The sequence below is a fragment of the Mixophyes fleayi genome, chromosome 3 (genome assembly GCF_038048845.1).
Source record: "Mixophyes fleayi isolate aMixFle1 chromosome 3, aMixFle1.hap1, whole genome shotgun sequence".
NCBI lineage: Eukaryota > Metazoa > Chordata > Amphibia > Anura > Limnodynastidae > Mixophyes > Mixophyes fleayi.
Genome location: NC_134404.1, coordinates 314529495 through 314553935, shown reverse-complemented (window position 1 = coordinate 314553935; position 24441 = coordinate 314529495). Strand labels below are relative to the sequence as shown.

The 24441-nt window shown below is 40.5% G+C and overlaps 1 protein-coding gene across 2 annotated transcripts in view; it reads left to right on the top strand.

Annotated features, from left to right (window-relative positions):
• SPTBN1 (spectrin beta, non-erythrocytic 1) overlaps positions 1–23443 on the top strand; it is a 128272-nt gene extending 104829 nt beyond the window's left edge. For both annotated transcript variants that reach the window (XM_075204047.1, XM_075204049.1), the window contains 16 exons: positions 2053–2277; positions 2397–2486; positions 4234–4512; positions 5152–5282; positions 5764–5968; positions 7015–7389; positions 8847–9091; positions 9716–9854; positions 10761–10845; positions 11268–11464; positions 11993–12105; positions 12195–12261; positions 19260–19498; positions 19918–20091; positions 20823–20865; positions 21928–23443. In XM_075204047.1, coding sequence (XP_075060148.1) covers positions 2053–2277; positions 2397–2486; positions 4234–4512; positions 5152–5282; positions 5764–5968; positions 7015–7389; positions 8847–9091; positions 9716–9854; positions 10761–10845; positions 11268–11464; positions 11993–12105; positions 12195–12261; positions 19260–19498; positions 19918–20091; positions 20823–20865; positions 21928–22143 — 2823 coding nt within the window. In that variant the 3' untranslated portion in view covers positions 22144–23443. The remainder of the gene's footprint in view (positions 1–2052; positions 2278–2396; positions 2487–4233; positions 4513–5151; positions 5283–5763; positions 5969–7014; positions 7390–8846; positions 9092–9715; positions 9855–10760; positions 10846–11267; positions 11465–11992; positions 12106–12194; positions 12262–19259; positions 19499–19917; positions 20092–20822; positions 20866–21927) is intronic.
• The last annotated feature ends 998 nt before the right edge of the window (positions 23444–24441 follow it).

Sequence of the window (24441 nt, the reverse complement as noted above, 5' to 3'; positions counted from 1 at the left end):
TAAATCAGCAGGTGATGTACGTCTTGGGTTAAGTGGTCACAAGCTCATGCAAAGAAACAAAACTGTAGCTTCAATGATGGGGGGGAAACTGGGTAAAAGTACATGAACATGTACTAAAACTTAGTTATGGCTCCATGGTAGTTTATTATCCCTTTAAATATCAGATGCATGCTATATGTTTCAGTGGTATAAATCTCTTAGACGAAAGTACAATATTACCCTACATCTGCTACTTTTTTCCTACAGTACAAAAGTAAAATAAGCCTCATTTATTCCAATATCTTTTCTAAAGTTTATTCAGATTTTTTATATATCTGTCATTCTTGTTTGTTCCCCCAAAAACCAACTTTAAAAAAATCCGTAAGTAATAAAAATATTATCTTTGTGTAGCTGTCCTGTAGACAAAAGAAACTGATCAAGAAAGGGGGTGAAATAGCATTTATGCAGATCTTTATATTCTGTAGGAAGGGAATATATACAGGGGGCTCATTCATGGAAACATGGACAGCTCCATTCTAACCCGTACCACTGTAAGGGAAGGACGTAGGTACAGAGATAGATATATATTTCCAGCTATATTTTTGTCTGAGGCGGAAGGATAAACCCCCAGAAGGTAGTAAAGTGAGGTGAAACGTTGGCTTATTAGTCGTCTGACAGAGCCAGGAAGCCTGGAACAAAGGAGGGAATGTGTAAACAGCTCCGCTCTCCTACACAGCCCGTCTGCTGCACACTCTGAACAGCCTCTGTTTGCACATTTATTGTTCTGCAGTCTGACCGTTGCTGCGGAATGTGATCTGTGAAATGCCAGATATGGGAGAGAATAGAGAAACTGAGAGGTCACTGTGTGCTGGAAATAAGAGCTTCATTTAGACTCTTTATGTCTAGTCCTCTCTCCCTGAGCACAGCGTTATATTTAGGTCAGACTTGAGCCAGATTTGGGCATCAAAGAACCGTCTGTAAAAGCTTCTGGAGCCCCAAGGACAAAGGCTCTGTTACCATAAAAGCATCGAGAAAAATCAATAGAGCCGTTAAATGTCACTTAGTAACCGCAGAATATATGGCTGCACAATACATTTCTTTTTACATAGATGCGACTAATCATCTGCCTCATGTATGCTATGAAGCGCCCCCATGTTACCCAATTCCCAAGTGTTCTATGTGACCGGGCATCTGGCTAACAATGCGCACGGGGGAAAGTGTGCTTCAAAGTCAACCATAGGCATAGAATTCATTGTTATGAACAATGTGCTTCATTCCTTTCATCTTTTACATGTTTCACTTATTTCACTTGCCTCACTTATATCTTACATTAATCATGAAAATATTCTGTAGAATTTGGCTTTGTATAATATAGCTCTATTTTTTGCTTTATGTTGCTTACTCTCTTTGGTATGTTGTTTTGTTGGAGAATTGTGGTCAGTGATGAAATGTCTTTATGAATAACACCAAAGATGGGTAGCACAGCAAAAAACATCAAGAGACCTTTGAGTACTTTATGCAAAGATGGCGTTTCCCGTAGCAACTAATCAGATGCTTGATTGAAAGCCAATTCCTGATTGGTTGCCATGGGCATCCCCAGATTAAATGTCTCTTTCCTAATTCAATACTTCCACATTAGAGTAAGCTGTGTTTTGCACTATATAATAACGGTACGTTTTGTTAAATATGATACATTGTGCACACCTCACTTAAACACATACAATCCACACTATAATATTCTGCAAAGAATGAAATATAACTGGCTTACATACAGGCATGTCATGAATATTCACCTCTTTATAATACCAACAAGTTATAACGTTTATTGTAGTTTATGGGACCAACACCTAAGCTGGGTGGAATTAAGGGCTCTGTAAGAGAATCTATTGAAGTGGAGAGTCCAGGCTCGCTGATCTTCAGTGTAGTCATTAGATAATTACTGCTTATGATTGATTTCCTAAATCACTGATTAAATTCCAATGTCCGCAAGAGATCCAGGCCCAGTTCTTAGTGGGGTGTCTGACGGAGCGCCATAATTAAGGTTGGCTGCTTACACTGCTTTTTGTTTGATAGATGCTGGAAAATCAGATGGATGTCCGAAAGAAGGAGGTGGAAGAGCTTCAGAGTCAGGCACAAGTCCTCAGCCAGGAGGGGAAGAGCACGGATGAGGTGGACAGCAAGCGTACGGTAGTGGAGCACAGATTTGTGGAGCTACTTGCACCCTTGAATGAAAGGAAAAAATACCTATTGGCTTCTAAAGAGATCCATCAGTTTAACCGGGATGTGGAGGACGAGATTGTAAGTGAACGTAAACTCCAGCTACCTGATTTCCCTGAGTGTTCTAAATTCAGCTATTTATGTTTTTATCCAATTGTGTTTGTGGCCTATTTTTTAAAAATAAATAACTGTCATTTCAGCTCTGGGTTGAAGAGAGGATGCCCATTGCAACATCGACTGACCATGGACACAACCTCCAGACTGTACAGCTACTGATAAAGAAAAATCAGGTTTGTACAGTGGCCAATTTTCAATACATGCGTGTGTCCATTGCAGGCATTATGCTTCATGTTGTTCTTACAGGTGGCTTTTAACATGACATAAATACATGCTAGGAGTACATTTTTGTTGAACTAAAAACTCCCCTCTGACCCTCCTTTCCCCACCGCTTCCCTCTGCTGAGTGCAGTCACCTCTTCACAGGCCCATTCCTCTCGTGAGTGGGAACCTCATTTTTACTGGCATCAGGCTCGGAGCAACAGCTTGTCTCCTGGCCCCTAATATGCCTCTCCCTGGCCCTCCAGTTACCGGATGCTCAGCAATAATCTATCACTAGAGTGCAGCTACTGACGGCGTACAATACATATGGGCAGGAGAGGAAGAGGACGCATCAGTCACTGCGCTCACTCCAAGAATGTCCTGCTTTCTGTTTGCCATGGCAAGCTGTCATGACTGGCAGAGGCCGTGATTAATATGCAGTGTGGTAACTTGCCTGCCATGTGTTCTGTGTGCGGGTAGAATACATCCAGGCACTGGCATTAGAATGGTCCATTTGTTTTCTACAATATCAACTTCATCTAATGTTACTTATAAGTCCCTTTTACCACCATCATTTTCCCCAGTCATTTCCTAGATTAGCCCCTTTAGAGGATATAGTTTTTCATACGGTAGAGTTAAATCATAAACCATCTGTACATTGCATTTCCCGAGCAAGCAGGGTTCATTAGATGGAATGGTATTTGTGTGGTTTCCTTCCTTGCTGCAATAGCAGCTACACCCCAAATGTAAACATTAGTAATAGTATTGTGGAGGAGAAGCTCTTCTCATTATCTGTCCGTTTTGGGAGCCTGGTTTACCTTTTAAGAGATTTCCTGGAGACACATTGTTATTTTTCTGACCTATATTTCAAAGAGACAGATTTTGCCGCTTGTAATATTTCTTATTTGATCAAATGTTTACTTTTGCGAATCCAAAGAGGTTTAGGAATAATGCGGTCTGAGGATCAAAGCTGCCAAATTCCTCTGACCACTGTCATTCACATAATACCTAGAATGATTTGGTACATTATTTTCATGTGTTATTGTAAATCCAGTGTGTAACCGAGACATCCTGTTTTGAAAATCGGAGAATACAATATAACATTTTAGTACTTTCACCTTTTTCTTTATATAAAAACAAAGTTAATTCTAAGATTTCTGCTAATAAATTGTTAAACTTGTATTTGAACGTTTTCTGTAATTGGCCTACATCATTTATTGTAGGGTTGGAGAAATGATGCTGGAGGTAGTAGCCATATTGGATTATTAGATACAAGAAAGAAGTGACCCACTGAGACTTCAAAAATTTACCCCCAAAAACGTTAAAAATGAGCAGAAACTCTTTTAATGGGCTTGTAGTTTAAGTAAACCTTCTCATTGGCTAGTGCTTCTCCCCCCACATGTCCCTCGGTAGCAGATTGGTGGGGGTCCAAGACTGAGTCCTTCAATGGTTGCGTCCTTCCAGACAGATAGCAAAGAAAAGGTGCAAACGTTCATTAGGTGGACATTTCCATAGAACGTGGTACCTAATTATATGCAATAGTCAGCCCCTGTGAACAGAAGGAGGTTTTTCAGAGAGACAGCACCACAGATCTCCAGCAATGGCAATAGACCATAGTAATCTTGGAGCATTTTTAGATGGCATGAGAGTACCCTGAGTGTTGGGTCTGCTTTGGAAGCAGATGACAAGGGTTTAACTTGTTGATGTGTTTTCTGTACAGACCCTTCAGAAGGAGATCCAAGGCCACCAGCACCGCTATGACGACATCTTTGACAGGAGCCAACAGATTTTGGAAGATGGCAGCCTTAACGCTGAGGCAATCCAGCAGCGGCTCGCTGACCTCCAAACGCTCTGGAGCCTTCTCATCGAAGAGACGGAGAAGAGGCACAGGCGGCTGGAAGAGTCACACAAGGCTCAGCAGTATTACTTTGATGCTGCAGAGGCAGAAGCCTGGATGAGTGAGCAGGAGCTTTATATGATGTCCGAAGAGAAAGCAAAGGTGATGGGCAATTATACCTTACTGTGTAATAGGGGTCATTACTGCAATGCTATATACATGTGGGAACCAGTGACTCTGTGAAACATTGAGATACAGCTCAGAGAGATGAATCCTGAACAGAATACAATGAAACGTAGTATTGGCCAAAATTATAACATACAATACAGAGATCAGATTGTACATATTAAATTATTTTCCAGGGTAAACACAAGCACATAACATAATGTGCTCCATAAACAAAGAATGCCCGTCCCCTGCCTTATAATATACATATGTTATAGGTAGCACTGTAAACCATAACCATTATATATTGAATGTGCTAGAAATAGTTAAGAAACATAAAATCTCAGAAGTAATAAACCTTATTAGTATTGGCTATATATATGAAGCAAGCGACAGTACCCTCTACACTTCTCAAAATAGCAGACTATTGATCCACGCAATGCAGCAGTGCACATACTGGTAAATATATATTTCAGGTGAGGTAACGCACTCCCTAGACATCTCAGTGGACCTGTATATAGAAACAGAAACTTCCGTTCTGTTCATGACCTTCCTCCTGGCACCGTCCTGCCAGGTTGCCTGAGAAGTAACATTCTGCATATCGAGTTCCTGCTGACCCCTGGGTTTTACTTGCAGGATGAGCAGAGTGCAGTGTCGATGCTGAAGAAGCACCAGATCCTGGAGCAGGCAGTGGAGGATTATGCGGAGACCGTGCACCAGCTTTCAAAGACAAGCCGGGCGTTGGTGGCAGATGGACATCCCGAAAGGTTAGCGTTCTTTTCTATTTATATGCAGAGGCGGACTTGGGAGTTTATTTACCCTTTAAGTTATATAATTGTCTTGGCTAGTACTAGTATAACACCTAAACATTTACAGTCACTAAGAACATTTACTTTTAAATCAATCTATTGGTGTAAATGGCTTTATAAATCCTATATAAGTTTTATAAACCTGGTCTACTATCTCCAACCCACACTGGAGACAACCATGTTTGTGGGTTAAACACTATTCATGTAAATGGAAACTAGTGACCTCCTGAGGCATAAGACAAACCGTCACCAATGGCTGCCTCTGCTGGGTGTGGGTGATGTCTATACTTTAAACTGATGGTAAAACACCTGTATGTTTTATCTGTTCTGTGTAGAGTTCTCATACGTTTTACCACCAAGTTCAGTTTAACATGATTTTCCTTTCCCTCTGTCCTTTCTCCCCCATCCATCCCCCCAAACATCTTTCTTTGGGGTGCAGTGAACGTATCAGCATGCGTCAGTCGCAGGTTGATAAACTGTATGCAGGTCTGAAAGATTTGTCGGAAGAGAGGAGAGGACGATTGGACGAGCGACACCGACTGTTCCAGCTCAACCGCGAGGTGGATGATCTGGAGCAGTGGATTGCAGAGCGGGAAGTTGTGGCAGGTTCCCATGAACTGGGTCAGGACTACGAACATGTTACTGTATGTAATCTTCTTCTTTTTTTGCACTATGTAGAGTTGATTGAGAAATTCCATCAGTGTCTTTGTTGTATAATAATAATTATAATACATTGTTTGTATTCAGCTACTTTAAAGGTGCTTGTAAATCAATTACAAAACATAATTTGTAGTGGCGGTGGACTGCACATCACCTGTGGGGAGAGACATCGGATCACATTGAGATCCAAGCATCAACGTGATGCTATAATAGTTGTGGTAGTAGTAGACCAAAATGCATTCAGATGCGGAAATAAAGGAAGGGAGGGCCCTGTTGGTGAGAGCTTACAATCTAGTGTGAAACAGCAATACTGAGGAGCCAGGGGACTCAGTCTAGATGGGGACTGTATTGCTATTCCTAGATGTCAGCGTGAAAAAGTACATTCTAATATGCACAATACTGTCCAAGCCGAGTAAGGATGTGACCCCACATGCAACAATTTTTAATTTGATTGTACCAAAATGTAATAGTACAAGTGTATTTCCAGTACTTGACTACAGGAATATTGCTGTGTATGGACTTATTGTAGTATTTCCTCTCTTTGCTGCACATTCTCATAATCTCAAGTATTTTATATTCTGACCAGTGCATGTACAAATCATTCAATATAAAGATCTGGATTTACATTGTCCATTAAAAAAAATGTAATATAATTGCATGTTTGGGCAGCTTGAGTGGCACTATTGTTTCTGGTATTATAACCAATACAGTGATTCAGGGTGTTTAGCGTGGAACTCATAGCAGAGACAGTATGTTGGCCATTGTCTGTAGTAGTAGATTTATCACATACAACCTTCCTGGTAATCAGACCAGCTTCCTCTACACTCTTACAGGAACGGCTTGGTTAGCGTTCCAGCTTTCTAGTAGTGTCCTTTTGTTAGCTGCCTGCCAATAATCTGCATGCAAATGTATCTAGATTGCATCTCTAGTTACTACGTAATCCATCTGGTTATGGCTTCTAGTACAGTTTTAACACGCTGATTAAATCTTTTAATATTCACATAAAAACGTAACTTTTTTCTTCCCGCAGATGTTACAGGAAAGGTTTCGGGAGTTTGCACGTGACACTGGCCACATTGGGCAGGAAAGAGTGGACACTGTCAACCACATGGCAGATGACCTCATTAACTCTGGACATTCCGATGCTGCTACCATAGCAGAATGGAAGGATGGTCTCAATGAGGCCTGGGCGGATCTCCTGGAACTGATTGACACCAGAACGCAAATACTGGCTGCCTCTTATGAACTGCATAAATTCTATCACGATGCTAAAGAGATCTTTGGGCGTATACAAGATAAACATAAGAAGCTACCAGAAGAGCTCGGGAGAGATCAGAACACCGTAGAAACACTACAGCGAATGCACACGACCTTCGAGCACGACATCCAGGCATTGGGCACACAGGTGAGATCTCTGATTCTTGTCTTGAATGAACTCTGACTCTGATTTCAGCTGGCCGGGTCTTGTCCATTCAAGTGACAACCATCAGATGGGCTCTGTCCTGCTCACTATGATCTCGTGGCTCCGCACCCCTGAGCACTCACTGAGTAGAGAGTACACAACAAGGTTTACTAAAGGGGAAAGCCCCCACCCAGGCACCCCCAGTGCTGTAACATGGTCAGGGAAGGTGGCGGGTTTGGATAAGAGTTCTCCCTTTAAGGTCTAGCTTACAGATCCTAATAGAAATTTGTTTACAGATATTTTATTATACTACAATTTCTCCTCCCATCCATTCTTCAGATGTACATGTGATGCGGACAGTACCTCCAGCTGTGCGTGTTTCCATGTTTTCTCATACAATCACAAAGTAAAATAATAAGTAGAACATGATCTTCTTAGAATACGTTGCTCCTCTTGCTTCTAAATGCTGCAAGGAAGCAACTACTAGCAGTTAAGTAAGTCTCCTTTAAAATGATATATTGTAACATTGTTACTATACGGGATGCATCACTGATTATCATGTTAACGTCACTTCAGTTATGACAATAAATGTAACTATACGTTATAAGTACGAGTGTTTAAACATTAGTCCCCAACCACGTCCAATTAAAAACCTAAACCTCTGCTACATTACATTGCGCTCAGCTAAACTTGTAACCTGAAAATTGAAGAACTGGTTTACTTGTTGTAAGATTGTGGCTTAATAATCTGCTCAATGATAAAATAACTTTAACTGTCTTTTATTTGATGCAAGGCTGTTACGTCAGGAAAAGGAGTTTGGTAATGTTCCTGTCACTGTTGCAGAAACGTGCAATATGTTTCAGGCTATGATGCTGCAACCCAGAAATAATTTAGTCTTGTCCGTTTCCATCGCAATAGTATTATTATTATAGTAGCACACTTGAACTTTAAGTGTACACTAATTTATCTTTATTACCAAATGTAAAACAAAGGACATCGTGAGAAGCAGGAGAACACCTCAGCAGGGTTTGGGAGACACTGCAGCGTCTGTACATTATCATGTAGAGAACTGTTCAGGTATTCAATGTTGCTGATTGGTCAGGCCACAGCAGCCAATCATCTTATTGAATGACCTCCCACTTAAGCAGACGTTACTTTGAACCATCTGCAAACTCTTGGGCATGGAGATGCATTTGTTACCGAGGAGGGGGTTATCTGTCAGTTTGGGGGGAGGGGGAAAAAAAAATCTCCTGTGGTGAAAAACAAATGACTTAATGACCTTTTTTAAAAAAGTTTTTTTCACTTAATTTTGTACATTTCTCCTCAAGTATGCCTTGGAGCCTGTGCTGCTACAAGATTGTGACATTAAAATAATAGCTTCCATTGGGGGGAAAAATTCTCTTTAAAAATAAAATTGCATCTTTTATGACCAATACTAAGGGTATTAATTGAACCCTCAGGTGAGGCAGCTTCAGGAAGATGCCACGCGGCTGCAGGCTGCGTACGCAGGGGATAAAGCTGACGATATCCAGAAGAGGGAGAGTGAGGTTCTGGAGGCCTGGAAAACATTGCTGGATGCTTGTGAGGGACGGCGGCTCAGGCTGGTGGACACGGGTGACAAATTCCGGTTTTTCAGCATGGTTCGTGACCTCATGCTCTGGATGGAAGATGTCATCCGCCAGATCGAGGCTCAAGAGAAGCCAAGGTACAGTACTTGTGTAGCTGCTAATGATCAGGATGTGGCCAAATAACGAGATTACAGGGCTTCATTCTTTCATGTTTACACGAGATGAGTCCCAATAGGGATCATTGGCTGTCCAGATCTTTCTTTGAGTGACACTCATGTAACCCTATGTCGTGGCCACCTCCGTAGCAAAATCTGAACACTATCAAGTATTTATGGGACATTCTTGAACAACACCTAAAATAGTGTTTTCCACCATCAACAACCAGCTATTGTTGAATGACTTTTTTGCGTAAGAGCGTTGCTGCGTTCTCACTGTACAGTTCCAGACATTGGTAGGCTCCATGCCATCGCCCTTACAGGTCTTGGTGGCTGCACCTGGTGACCCAACGCCCTATATAAGCTTTTTTTTGGTGTTTCTCCTTTGTGTGCGGTAACAGTCATAAATTAGATGTATGTGAAATCTAAAGACAAATGTTGCTGCCACAAGTCTCTATCAAAATTGGTCTGTTGTCTGGATTCATTTGAGGATTTGACAGAAATCTGTTTAGACCTTAATTGACACTTCACCTCATCTGTAGTACATCAAGTTACAGCATAAACTTTCCTGCGCCAAAATGATTCATTGTCTGACTGTTGTTGCAGGGATGTTTCATCAGTAGAGTTATTAATGAATAATCACCAAGGCATTAAAGCAGAAATCGATGCCCGAAACGACAGTTTTACTACATGCATTGAACTTGGCAAGTCTCTCTTGGCAAGGAAGCACTACGCATCAGAAGAGGTAAGACGCCAGGGTAATTTATAGCTCAGCTGCATTGCAGATCTGCATGTACTTGGCTGCCGCAAAGACAAACTCTCTTGTCAGAGCCAGGTCTTGGCTTGTGTTTTCTCTATGCTAAGCACTTTAGTGTAATACAGCTTTAAAGGCTGAGAACGGCTAACTGCATATTACTCCAGCTTGTGCCACGCAGTGAAAATAAACAATTCTGTCTGATATAAAGGCATGATAATAACACAAACACACAAGAAGGAAGCTATAAGATAAAACCTAAAAATTGCAGGAGTCAATTCCGAGCCAAAAGAAAAACTTCTGCTAGCACTTGAACAGAGCCGCTTGCAGTATCATAAATATTATTATATCTGGAATATACGATCTCTGCAGACCACATTTCATGGGGTGAAACCGTTGACCCTGTAACAATGCAGAAGTTGGCAATGTTGAGATATTACAAGTAATTTGGTAAATGCCGCAGGAGAATCATTTACCAGCCAATAAATGGAGAAAAGCCCCTGCTATTTATAGTCAGCAAGCCAGACCAAACAACCGCTGCAGTTAAGTGTAATTTAGGTGCATTACAATATTCCATTTGGTATGGTGATGCAGCTAGTTAGTGGTTTCATTTACATTCTCATGAGCTGTGTAGACAAATGCCGTTGAAGCTATTACAATCCGGTCTCGCTCAACCACTTTAGTTCTCTGCCCTTCACCATCTCTGCTGCTCATCCTGCAGACATCGGTCCCTTCAGGACAATACAGCAGCAGACGCTGCATCTCTGCTCCCGCCGGCTGCCCTATCACGTTACAGCCACATTCTTCCATAGAGAGCAAAGGACTGGATTATAGTGGTTTGTTTTCCTTAATTTCCCTGATGTGTAATTTGCGCACTGTCTTCCTTTGTACTCCTAGATAAAAGAAAAGTTGTTGCAGCTGACTGAGAAAAGGAAAGATATGATTGACAAGTGGGAGGATCGATGGGAGTGGCTAAGATTGAGTAAGTTGGTGTTTAATACTCATTTTAAAGTTGTGAATGTTTATTAAGTAGAGATTACTGAGAAGCTTTCCTATGATCACCTGTAGCATAGCATGCATCGATGCTGGAATCTAGATAGACTGCATAGAATCACACGGTCTGTCACAGGCTGTATGTGTATTATGACAACATATATACTTCAACATTGAGAGTTCGGCAGTTCCTTACAATTGCCACCAACGTTGCTTACTGTGTAGAATGTGTTCTTCAGAAACCTCAATACCTGGTAGAACTGAGAGCGCAGCTTCACTACAAAAATAATCTGACTGATTTGAGTGCTTTTATGCAAGAGGCTAAATCTTCCACTTTATTTTGCGGTCTGATTTTCCTGCATAATTGTCATTTTGATTTTATGTTTTGTTCATTATTACTATTGCTTTCAGTTTTGGAGGTACACCAGTTTTCCCGGGACGCCAGTGTTGCAGAGGCCTGGTTACTGGGCCAAGAGCCATACCTGTCAAGTCGTGAAATAGGCCTGAGCGTAGATGATGTGGAAAAACTAATCAAGAGGCATGAGGCGTTCGAGAAATCTGCAGCTACTTGGGATGAAAGGTTTTCTGCCTTGGAAAGACTCACTACGGTATTTCCCTTCATCCCTCAATAAATGATAAATCATTCGAGAAACATTACAGTAATAGAACTGTTGATTCATTGAATAATTCTTTGTGCATGTTCATTTTCTTATCAAAGGAAAATATTGTGAGTGTACAAGTCTGTAGAATCAGTCAAACTGGATAAACTGTCCAAAAAATGTTATAGTATAGTTTACTCATTTGGAAAGTGAAGTGAAGGCTGGATGGCTCACTGGGGCCTAGTGTGTGTGTTGGGGGGGGTCGCTCACTGGGGCCTGGTGTGTGTGTTGGGGGGGTTCGCTCACTGGGGCCTAGTGTGTGTGGGGGGGGGGGGGGTCGCTCACTGGGGCCTGGTGTGTGTGTGTGTGTGTGTGTGTGTGTGTGGGGGTCGCTCACTTGGGCCCTAGGATGGGCCTTCTTAAATATTGTTACAGCATACAAGGTTGCCTCCATTGTGTGTGTGTAAGTAATGTGCTTGTTGCAATCATTGGCATTCTTGTAAGTCCCCCTAATTCTCTTATATTTGTCTGTTTTAGTTGGAATTGTTGGAAGTACGTCGACTGCAAGAAGAGGAGGAAAGGAAAAGGAAACCTCCGACTCCTGAGCTGAGCCCGAAGGTCTCGGAAGGAGGAGAGTCTCCACAACAATGGTAAGAGTCTTGTGTCACTGATCCCTGTCCAAAATGTTGTTTAGTTTGTTTATTAAGTGCTGTTTTCTGACTGGTCTCTTTATTTGTAGGGATGGATCAAAAGAAGGAGAACAAATTTCTCAAAATGGATTGCCATCTGACCAAGATTCGCCACGGGTTAGTTACCGATCCCAAACCTACCAAAACTACAAAAACTTTAATAGCCGAAGAACAGCCAATGACCGGCAGTGGTCTGGACTGTAAACCCTCCACCTTAGAAACACATCTCTAGTAACCTTGGTATTTTTCTTCCCAGACCCACCGAGATATGCTGTTAATACCTTTTTAATAACACAGATTTCATGTTTCTTGGACATTACTAATAGTAGGTACTAGGTGAAATCACATCCATATGTATGTATTGTGCATTGTTATTTAATTCCAAGAGGCTGCTAGATAAGAGCTCCAGCAGTTAAGGTATCTCACACACAGGTTTGGGGGGAATGTGTTGTGCTGTGTCATTTGTTTTAATCTATGCAAGGAAAACTGAGTGTTGTGTCCGTCTGTATATGCCGGTCCCGGCTAATCCGGCGAGTGTGCAAGTTTATGTTTAATCTGGACTTCCAGACCTCTCGTGGATTTGTTTTCCAATATCTCTTACAACTAAGGAGCTGATGTGACAACACACATTGTCTGTCCTGACTGCCTATTATCCATGGTTGTCAGTGTCGCTATAAAGATCTGTGTTGTGACGCAGATTACTTATGTGTTGGACATCATCTGCACATGTTTCTGTTTAGTTTTAACCTATAGACGGCATTTACTAGTGAATTTATTAAAATCTGACGTGATAAAATGGCTGCGTTCATATACGGTATACCCCATGATGCAATGCACACATTGGCTTAGCCGTTTACTCTTTAAACAAAATATATATTTATCTTCAAATTGTATTTAATTTTATTTTTGCTGCTTTCTGTACCTAAAAAAGCCATAAATAGAAGTGGGGGTATGTTCTGTTTTATGTTTTACCCCTTCTATTATGCAATATGCTACACGGTACCTTATTCTACGTATTATCTGCACACTGCTAAATGTATAACTTGTTACAAGCCTTATAACCTAAATATTTTATGCAGCTATTTTGCACTTAAAAGCATTATATTAATATAGCAATATATTTAATCAAATCGAGGTACAATATTAGAGCTTTAATGTTTGTCATCGCCGACTCTTCTTGTACATTAGGTCACTGTTTGTTACACTAGCATGGCAATTGCTGGAGTCTAAAGGGTCATGTGTATTTTGTTCAGTAGATGGCGATGTTGAGTACTGCTGCTTGGTATTTTAATGGTGTCATTTACGAGTACACAAGTTTATATTTACTGGGTTGCAATGCTCAAAACTAATCATTGTAGTCTGTGTTTATCTGTACACAGAATAGCATGGTTACATTTAAAGGGAAATAGTGTTTTTAAAAAACCAGTTAAGGTGCCTTGTCTGCATCTATAAGCATTACAGATTAAGTGTTACATTTAGCTCAGAGTAGACAGGGTAAAGTATATTTTATTTAGTGCAAAATTTACCGTTCACAAACTTATTGCCATGATAAATGCTGATGGTTAGATTTACCAAAATGCGAAAATTAGCAGTTTGGATGTTTTGATTGGATGACCTGTGTTGCGAGTGTGATTTAGTAAGTATAGGTGTTGGGAGATCCACATGTTAAACTGCTCCTAAGTGTTAGGAAACTACAAGTCCCATCATGCCTTCTGGTTTAGCTTTCAGTTCCACGACGGCTAGAGGGCGGATAGGCTGCTTCCCTCTGTATTGGGAAGAATCATCTGTACACTCCATGATTACAACAATGTATTGCTGTTCATATCTGAAATGCAACACCTAATATTTTTTTTTCCATTTGTTTCCTAATTATCAACATCGGGATCGAAATCATTTAACTTATGTATTTTACCAGTCATTTCTTTTCTTACAGTGCATGTTTGTTCTGTTTTTTTGCCTTTCCCTCTGTCAGGAAAACGTTTTAGCTCCATTCTGTTCATGATTCACATCTCTTTGTTCTTTACATTATTTTTTCCCACATGCACATTGGGTCTCTCTACCTTTTTGTTAAATTGTTTAAAATAGATTGACTCTAAAGTATACATTAATGTTGTTACTCATATGTAACTGCACCTGTTGCCTGCACATTGTGTTGGCAGCCATTTTGTAGGCTGAGCCAATGTTTGAGATTGCAGCCTATACATTCACAAAGAACTAGTGACACAGATGCACAACTTTTATATTTATATTTAACATTTATCAACTTTGTGCTTTAGGCATATCACTGGTTCATGGTGAATTCATAGGCTTTCATTCTCCCAAAAAATGGTTCGGCCTACAAAATGGCCGCTTGCGTTGTGTTGGGCAGTAGTTGTGTGTTACTAATGCTGAACGATCTTAATTTTTCTGAAAAACAGATGGTTATTACATAGAAATATAATTTTTTTTGATAGTAACCCGTTTGTTTTAAAACGTTTAGTACATTTTGCTAGAAAGTTAATTAAATAAATGGTGCGGAGACTCCAATCTGTCAATCAATTGTAGCATAGCATCTGGATAATGTTTGATCATGCCACCAGCCAAGATATTGCATGTCACTATTAATTTAAATGCCATCCTGAGAGTGAGTTACTGACTACATTATAGGCAACTAACTTAAATATTAAATTAATGACATCTTAATTGTTGTGTGTAATTAAGCCTTTAAAGTTTCATTGTTTTGTGTTATTGTTTTGTTTGCATGCAAAAAAGCATGTCCCCATTAAAGCTTATTTGCATTATTTTTACATGTTTAGCACATTTGTGTATTAATTTGTGTTGTGTGAGCTTACATTTTCAGTTATGCTGTTATGTTTTAACACTCCTAGGGAACAGTTCTAAGTACCAAGTTGTAAGCGAAAATAAATATATAATGTGTGTATATACACGTATAGGGTATAAAAGCCAGCTAGGACAGTTTGTGTGCTTTCGTGGCTTGTTTGTGAAGGGTTATAGCTCACACGCCTGTCCAACTAGTTCCATTGTTACAACATCCACAAATGTAATTACACACTCTGCGATCTGCCAATCGCAGCATTTCCCTATTTTGCCTTGAGAGCAAGGATTTCATAACACTCGTTACTTCTGTACTACAGTCATTCATTAGCATGAGATCGCTTTGTTTGTTTCTAAGGAAATATACATAACTCTGCTGCACTTTACCCTGGTAATGAGTAAGGGAAGTATGTTGCTGCCTACAGTTTTATTGTTACCCTGCTCTTCATTTCACATGTATTCATTTGTAGTTTTTCATTTATATTTACATCTACCCACACAGCGTTCCAGGATGTAAGAGGCACCTGTTGTCTACACGCGGGTTAGGCAGCCATTTTGTGTAGTACCATCAGTGTATGTTACTGACTGGTGGACTGTTGACATTTCTTATTTGTACAGTCAAGTAGCAGCTCTATCAACTGAAATCTGTAGGACCATCCACAAATAATTTCATTCCCATTTCAAATTTGTGGCCACCACTGTTACTTTCCCTGCCATGTTTTATATCGCTCATAAAATGTCCCCTCTGATCCCACAAATTCTGTCTCCAGTGGGAATGGCCACCTCAGCTACCCCATGTAATCCTAAAAGGAGACCTGGGGGTAAATGTATCATACCCTAGTTTTGTCAACTCGCGGGAGTTCGGCGTCTTCGCAGCTTAAATTTAAAGCGGCGCTGCCTTGTAAAGGGAAACCTCCCTTTACAAGGCAGCGCCGCTTTAAATTTAAGCTGCGAAGACGCCGAACTCCCGCGAGTTGACAAAACTAGGGTATGATACATTTACCCCCTGGGCTTATTTAACAACCCAATGCCAAACAGTATTGTATAGCAACCAATCAGATCTTGGCTTTCATTAGTGAAAAGCAGCCACACATTAGCTGCCCGGCTGGAGCACTGTGCAGCTTGACCACAGCGTGGGCACATCGGGTGAGATTGGCACAGTCTAAACAGCCTGGTAACCTCAGGCTCCACTACAGCCTGTTAGTGCAGCCAGTGGATGACCCCACACAGCCCAGTGTAACAATCTCTTTACATTTTTCAACATGTCCAGTAATGGCGCTTCAGAGGGCACTTGCTGCAATAGAGCGCTAGCTGTCTGATATTACAGCATTAGGTCTGCTTTCTACACTGGTCTGGTAAAAAAAATAAACTGGTATCTGGTTGGTTGATATGTTGTACTGAACACTTGTTCTCAGAGGGTCAGTGACATTACAGCATATGCCTACCTGCCCTTACCATAGTACAGCATAAATTGATTTGTTAAATTTAGACAAAAATGACAATACTGCTGGCGCATAATTGTCGTAGACCAAATTCCATTATAATACTGGAAGGGCCGTGGTGTATTATCAATAATGCCTCTCAATTTTGTCCCCTCAGAAACTGATCATATGATCTGTAACTATTTTTATACATGATCAACATACTATCCAGCGTTTACTGTCCCATCAAATTTATGATTTACCAGTCAAATTTTACAATTTTTTTTTTCAGTGATCGTTTGTCTCAAATTGAAGCTCTCTATATTTGCCCCCTGGTTTTGTACATTGCTGTACCCAAATAAGAGAATATAACCCTGAGTTGTTAAGATCAGTTACGTTTCCTGTAATCATTGCAAGTACAGAGAGCCAGCCCCTTCCTAAACTGTGATGTCAGGGTTCACCTTGGTCCTGACATAATGCTGATGGGTTTTAGGTTTCCAGAAGCAAACGGATAGAGAAACCCTTATGGCAAGTGCTTATAATGTAGCGGATGGCCGGCAAGCAGAATTTAGTGTTTATTTTTCTTTTAACCTTATTATGTCTGTTTATTTCATCTAGTTATTACATAGTGGAAATCCACCTCTCAGAAACCTTCTTAAAAATACCTCAGAACATCCTACCAATTGACAGCCATTTTTACATTGCGGGTGTTACTACCAGTAAATCTAAGCCTAGCATTAATACTGCACATGCTCATGAGTTTTGGCTAGGCCCACCTTATGGATGGTTAAACTGTGCAAGGGAGAAACTTTTTCTCTCAATATGTTTTCATTTCTTTGGTAAATAAGTGAAGCCTCTATATATGCAGTGCAAAGTATACAGAAATTACTAGAGTGAAACCTTGACAAATTCTATCCAGTTTGTGCTGTGCTTTTATACTTATTATATACTTATTACCAATATTAGTTAAAATATGGTCCACCATGTTTTGTTTACATAGCTTTTCTTCCCCCTTATAGCATATTTCTGTCAGGAAAGTAAAGAGATTTGCTGCCATGCAAAATATATCTACTTTGAGCCCAAATTCTATTCTACACCTCTTTGTACATTTTATAAATATGAATTGCCCGTTAGTTCACATTCAGATTATCAAAACTGATGTATGTGTTATTAAGCTGTTTATAACTCTAGTAAAACTTTTCCTTTTAATTTAATTTATTTTAATTAATCTAGCGCACTTTTAAACGGTGCCTGTTACCTAAACACTGTGGAGGTAATCAGTGGGCTGAACCAACTTTGACCAGAATGCAGTGTCATGGCGATTTGGCCATGAAGTCCCTCCGTGATGTGCCTAGGCTTTTCATGAATGTTGGTGCAGCCTACAAAATGGCCGCTTTCACTATAGATGACGGGCGCACTTAAAACTATGAAAGTTTATGACTTTTTGTTCACTAAAGTTGTTTCACATTTGTGATTTGTTTGTAAATAAGCCCCCAGACTACAATTCCATCACTAATATAATGCTCCCAAATCATAGGGGACAGTGCAAGAACATGTAAACATCTCTGAAAAGGGTCAGATCTCCATTTTACCTGTGTTGTGATATGGCTCCATGTTAGCAGGTCAAGTGAAGTAATTATCTGAAGGCAGTCAACCAACCCCCTTCACATGCAGATCTTTATAACCCCGAATCTCAAGGACAAAATCCAGTTCATTGTGCAGCAATTTCTGACATAAGAGGAAAATATTTACCACAGATTTCCATGGAAAGCTTTCTTTCTTGCTGCCTGCAATTAATCACTTATGCAGCGTTTCAATGAAGCCATGGCTCCCTTGCTTATTTGTTGGCATAAATCAGGACTGGCAGTGTGTGTAATGTACTAAGTAGTAAGCGGCACATAGCTTCCATAACTTGCTAATACCACTCTTCAGACTGCTACAGTGATACTAAATGGCAACGTAATAATATAAAGACATGTATCAGGGTATGAGTCGTATTCTTAGATAAAACCCACTAGGAATCCAAAATAATATGAATGGCTCCTGAAGACGTCTCCAGCTTGACCAGTCAGCTGCTGGATAACTTGGTTCTGTAGACCATCTCAGCCACAGCGGGCAGCAAGCAACATGAACAGCAAAGCACGCGATGGGCAAGGCCTTGGTTCTGTCTTTGTTTTGGGGGTAAATAGTTGTGTGGTGTTGAGTGACTGTGGTGATTTCTCTAGTCCCTTCTTAACATCCAATCCAATTCACTTAATGAAAAGCGACAAAATAACTTTGGTTTAAAAAAAAATAAAATCTCACTGTTCCTAATTTCCTGTCTACTCCTAAGAATCCAACCTAACTGGGATGGTGGAAGTGGAAATGCATGGTTTAATTTCCTTTAATCTTTGCATGTATTTGATTGTTTTACCTCTGGTAAAAAGGAGCATTTTCAGAAACCAAGGCGTTTGCGTCTCTGTTTCTGACAATGCTAAGAGACCTGTTATCAATTGTCTTCCATCGTGTTCTGGCATGTAGAGAGACAGAGTGGCTGATGTACAGCACTCGCAATGCATACACTTACTGTGTATTGGGTAAAAAAGGATTGAGGTACAGTTATACGTAATCCTCACCCCCTGGTTTTCCAGTCTACAAAATGATTACTAATCACATTGATACATCTAATTTGTGGTCCGTTTATGTTTACTAGTGTCTGTTGGAAAACCAGATTTGCTGTACTTCAGTACTTTTTTAATTATTTTAGGTGAGCTGTCAGCAGCCATTTTGAATGGTTTGTATGCAGCCATCTTAAGCAGTCTATAGGCAGCCATCTTCTTGCTCTTGATTTACTTGTTTGTTTTATGCTATACATGTAAATGTGTTTTCTGGTGTTTCCAGATGGCAGAAAATGCTGAAACCAATGAAATGGTCAATGGATCCACAGAGCAGAGGTCAAGTTCGAAAGAGTCCAGTCCGATCCCCTCACCAACTGCTGACCGTAAATCGAAATCTGGCATACAGTCGCAGTCCGCCGCCACTCTGCCGGCCAAGCCGCAGGACATTACCTCCGCTCAGTTTGAAGGTTTCTTGCATCGCAAACATGAATGGGAGGCGCACAACAAAAAAGCCTCAAGCAGGTATAGTAGTATACTATTACCTCCATGGGTCCCCCCCCCCCCCCCTCTGATTCGTCAGCCGTTCCTGGCACATGATTGGTTGTGTCACATGATCAAATCGGTCCCGATAACATTCAGTCCTCTTCAGGCAGGACTTGAGACTATTTATAACCAATCTACTTGTGAGCTGGCTATTTTCAGACTATTTATTCAGTTTCAATAGGTCAGAATGGTCTTTCTGTAGAACAGTTATTCCTTTTGCTACAGATAAGCTGCTAAGCTTAAATATTTCTTTACCACAAGGCAGCAGGAATAATAATGGAAATGTTTGTAAATGATCTTTTTGAAAAATGGAGAAGGAGTTGACATCTCATATTTGGAGCCACCAGTTTACATTAACGCGGATTACGGTTAATTCGTGTGTTGGTTCTTTCTCTTAGATCTTGGCATAATGTATATTGTGTGATAAACAACCAAGAGATGGGATTTTACAAAGACGCCAAGACTGCTGGATCTGGTATCACCTATCACAATGAGATCCCGGTGAATCTGAAGGAGGCGGTCTGTGAGGTGGCCACTGACTACAAGAAGAAGAAACATGTCTTTAAACTGAAGTAAGTAGATTGTGTTGTACCTCCCGCTAGTGTCCACTCTTCTTACTGCACCTCTAAGAGAGTAATCTCTGAATCTTCATAAACTACCTGCAGTGAACTAACACTGCACTTTCTTAAGCTTGAATGCCAGAAATACACATATGTCTAGTTGGAATGTTAGATGTAATAAAGGAGAGATTTGGGTCTCTGTGTTTATCTTCCTAGTTCCCTCTGCTTTCACAGTGCTGATCCATATTTAGATTCCTGCATTACTTTATCTCTCTGCTACTAAAATAAAAGGAATCTACGATGATGCCCGTAGTATAGGCATTAAAATTCACTTTACCAGGCAAGAATCGTGTCAGGCCATGATTTTATCTTGTACTATAGTCATCCACATACATGACGAGCAAAATTATAACACACGTTGGGGGGTATTCAATTGCGCTCGAAAAATATTACCGTTAATACGGTAATCCTGTGCATAAATACCGTTAATACAGTAATTTACTCGCTGGATTTACGAGCTGAAATCCAGCGAGATATTACCGTATTAACGGTAATATTTTTCGAGCGCGGGGTTTTCGGCGATCCCGCCGTCAATTGAATACCCCCCACTGTGTTCAACACTTCCCCCATGTGCACATGGTGATACTGCATTTATTGGGTGATTTCCATGAACTGGATATCTAGAACATTGTACATTTTGTTGTATGAATATTCTTACATTAATTTTGCTTTCATTATTCCAGACTGAATGATGGTAACGAGTACCTCTTCCAAGCCAAAGATGATGTAAGTTTCCTCACTATAGTTTCCTTTTCATTACACAGAATTACCCCTGAATATTGACATGGTTATATGTGCACCTTATACAGAACTGTTTTATAACCTTTATCTTTGTTTCAAAGAAGTTATTTGTTTTTGGAGGGGAACATATTCTGCTTCATCTTTAATATGGATATCTAGTGAGAATTTAAATGACCTCACTAGAAAGTCTAAGTGTATCTGTGTATTTTTGATGTTAAAATGGCTCTGTCCTATTAGAATGACACTCACATTAGAATGCCTACTGCCACTGTCACTCTAAGAGTACTGATTGTCATTGCAACACTAGAAAGCTTAAAATGCAAATGTTATGGTTTAAAAAGGTTAAATACAGATCAATACTTTTGATGATGGTCATTAGAAGTTTAAAACGACGGAGGGGACTTGTTTTGCCATACAGGGGGCCACTGATTCCGCAGCGCTGTACAGAGAACTCACATCAGTCCCTGCCCCATTGGAGCGTAGTCTAAATTCCCTAATATACACACACACACACAGAGAGAGAGACTAGGGTCAATTTTGATAGCAGCCAATTAACCTACTAGTATGGTTTTTGGAGTGTGACAGGAAACCGGAGCACCCGGAGGAAACCCACACAAACACAGGGAGGACATATAAACTCCACACATATAAGGCCATGGTCGGGAATTGAACTCATGACCCCAGTGCTGTGAGGCAGAAGTGCTAACCACTGAGCCACCGTGCTGCCCCAATAGTTGGCTGAGATTCTGCCCTTCATGTAATTAAAGTGCAGAATGGTATTTAATGAAAGGTCTAGCTTTAATAACTGCTTCCGTTAAGCATAGTGCAATACAACGTTTAACATTCATATGTTTTGCCTTCACCTACCTGCATCTCAGAAGCTAAACCTTCTAATGTCACATAAATAAAATATCACGTAAAACTAGAACACATTGGTGCAATGTGTCAGCTGCTGTTTAGGATATATGGTTGTGACTTGTGTAGATTAATCTTAGTCAGGTTGTGAACAGATTAGAGACAATATGTGACCTGTGATCTCTCGCACAGGAGGAAATGAACACTTGGATTCAGGCCATCACAAACGCAATCTCTGCAGACAAAACAGAGGTGTCTCTGAGCACGCAGAGCACTCCAGCGTCCAGCCGCGCCCAGACCCTGCCAGCCAGCGTAACGGTCACCACCGAGTCCAGCCCTGGCAAGCGGGAGAAAGACAAAGAAAAGGACAAGGAGAAGAGATTCAGCCTCTTTGGGAAAAAGAAGTGAACTCTACAACCTAAAACAACCATAAAAAACACTGCACTTCTATTACATTTTTTTCAGTGAAATGTCAGCATGCAAGCTCAGAACCAATACATTACTCTGTGCCTAATGTTCCCCCAACATGACGATAAAGTTTAAAAAAAAAAAAATTAAAAAAAGAAAAAATGACATAAACTTATTTATAGAATGCTAAATCTGTGACACAAGAGGTTTGAGGGACATTGGGCATCTGAATGAGAGAGTACCATTATTTTTCTTCCTGCTTTTCTCCCAGGTATTTTTTTTTTTTTTTTTTTTCCCAAAGTCATTGTAGATTAAACCTGAATATTTAAACATTTCCTCAATTTTGTGAGGCTGTCTTGAAAACAACCCACACTTAGTATTGGTATAATATGCAAGGCAGCGGTGCTTTAAATAATCAGTAGAAATAATGTGACTGTTCACATCAAAGACAGATGTAAAAAGTTTCAGCCCCATTCCTCACGAGAGAGAGCGCTAGCACTGAGTGAATTCTTTAATAATGACGGTGTATATTGTACCCGGTAACAGAGTGCAAACACATAACTTGTGCCAGTAGCTTGATTTTGGCACTCACTTATTAACACAACACGGCTTTTCAAGCGTCACGTGTGTTATCTCCGAATGTTGGTGTTTAAGGAAAGGATTAGCGGTTTTAAATACTCCTGTACAACTTTCTTCTGTTTTGTTTATATATTTCTTTCTCTTTTTTTGCTGAAATACACTATTGTACGTTTCTGGTTTAATTCTAGTACAAACTATAATGAGACTAGATGTATAATAAACCCTTTAAAGGAATCATTGATGTTAAATGTACAAGTGAAATGAAGCATTTACTGGAACAAAAAAGTAATGTTACTCGATTGATTACTTGCTTGTCGGCTACAGCACTGTGTGTTATACTTTTGCTACATTATTTTGCTATTTGATACATAGTGTGCATTTCTCTGTCACTGTAACTATTGTAATGAGAATTTACATTTTACTGCACAATCAGAATGACATTTATTAGGAATGATATCCTCGATATCCTCTCAATAACTGGGCCTTTAGTCCTGGAACTGGCTTTCAGTTGTATGAACTGTAGCTCTAGAGTGGGGGTAGTTGGCACTGTGCACTTCTGGCTGTTGCTGAGCTACAGCCGCCATCATCCCTTCTGCCTACCTGTGATGTTTGGAGGCGCGGTTTAGCGACAGCCGGAATGCTGAGGTTGCGGAACCACCGCTCTAGAATTTTACCCTATCTGTTAAATATATGCTATGTCATTAAATGCTTTTAAAAATGACAGTTCCTGAGAGACGTTGGTTTCTTTCATTGCTTGCGGTATTGGACTCCAGCGCAGTGTCCATTGTTATGTTTAGCACAGGGAAAATGAATAAATGAATCACTTTTTTCTCTAATAATTATATATTGTGCGTAGTCCAATGGCACTTGAGGGGACAAACAGTGCGGATGTGTGTATGTATATCCTATAAGCAGGGCCGTAACTAGGGCTGTGCGACAGGGGGCGACCGCCCAGGGCGCAACGCTGAAGGGGGCGCAGTTTAGGAATATTTTAGGTTAATTTGGTTAAAATTGAGGGCTAGCGGGGCGGCATTTATCTTTCTCGCCCCAGGCGCTAGAATTCTAAGTTACGGCTCTGCCTATAAGGGGGTGTAATCTGTAGATCTGTGTGGGAAATCCCGGTCATGTACTGGCTGGGAGCACGTGTATGCTGTATTTAAAAGGAACTCCTTAACGCTAAGCTGCCAATAGCTGTGTTTATTGTGACGCACTGTATAAACTGACATATCAGAGCTAATACTGGTGTCTCACTGTCGGCTCTCATCCAGTCACGGTTCACCCTCCATGGCTTGGACCACCCCCTAGTTTTCAGTGTCAGCGGTGTATTTCAGCCGTTTGTGAAAATACAGCAAACAGCAGTTTAGTGCACAGGCCGTCCAACCCCCTTAGGAAGTAGTTATAGTTATTTTTGTAAGAAACACCCCAACACTCAACTAACAGATCTGCGGATGTTCTAGAGAATCTCGCCTACACCAGCTCCGGCCATCTCGTGGTGTTCTGCATTGACCATCTTTCTCTGCAGCAGTACATTCTCCATGATTGGATGATCATGGGACTGCAGGAGCTGAGGACGGTGACTTTCTAAACTGTAGGAGTGTCCCGGTCATGTGGCTTTTGTAGCTCTCCTAGTTAATAGTAGGATTTCACTTTTTATTCATATAATACTCCTTTAATCTATTAGTATTTAGATGCACTGTTTTTCTAAGGAGAATGTCCTGT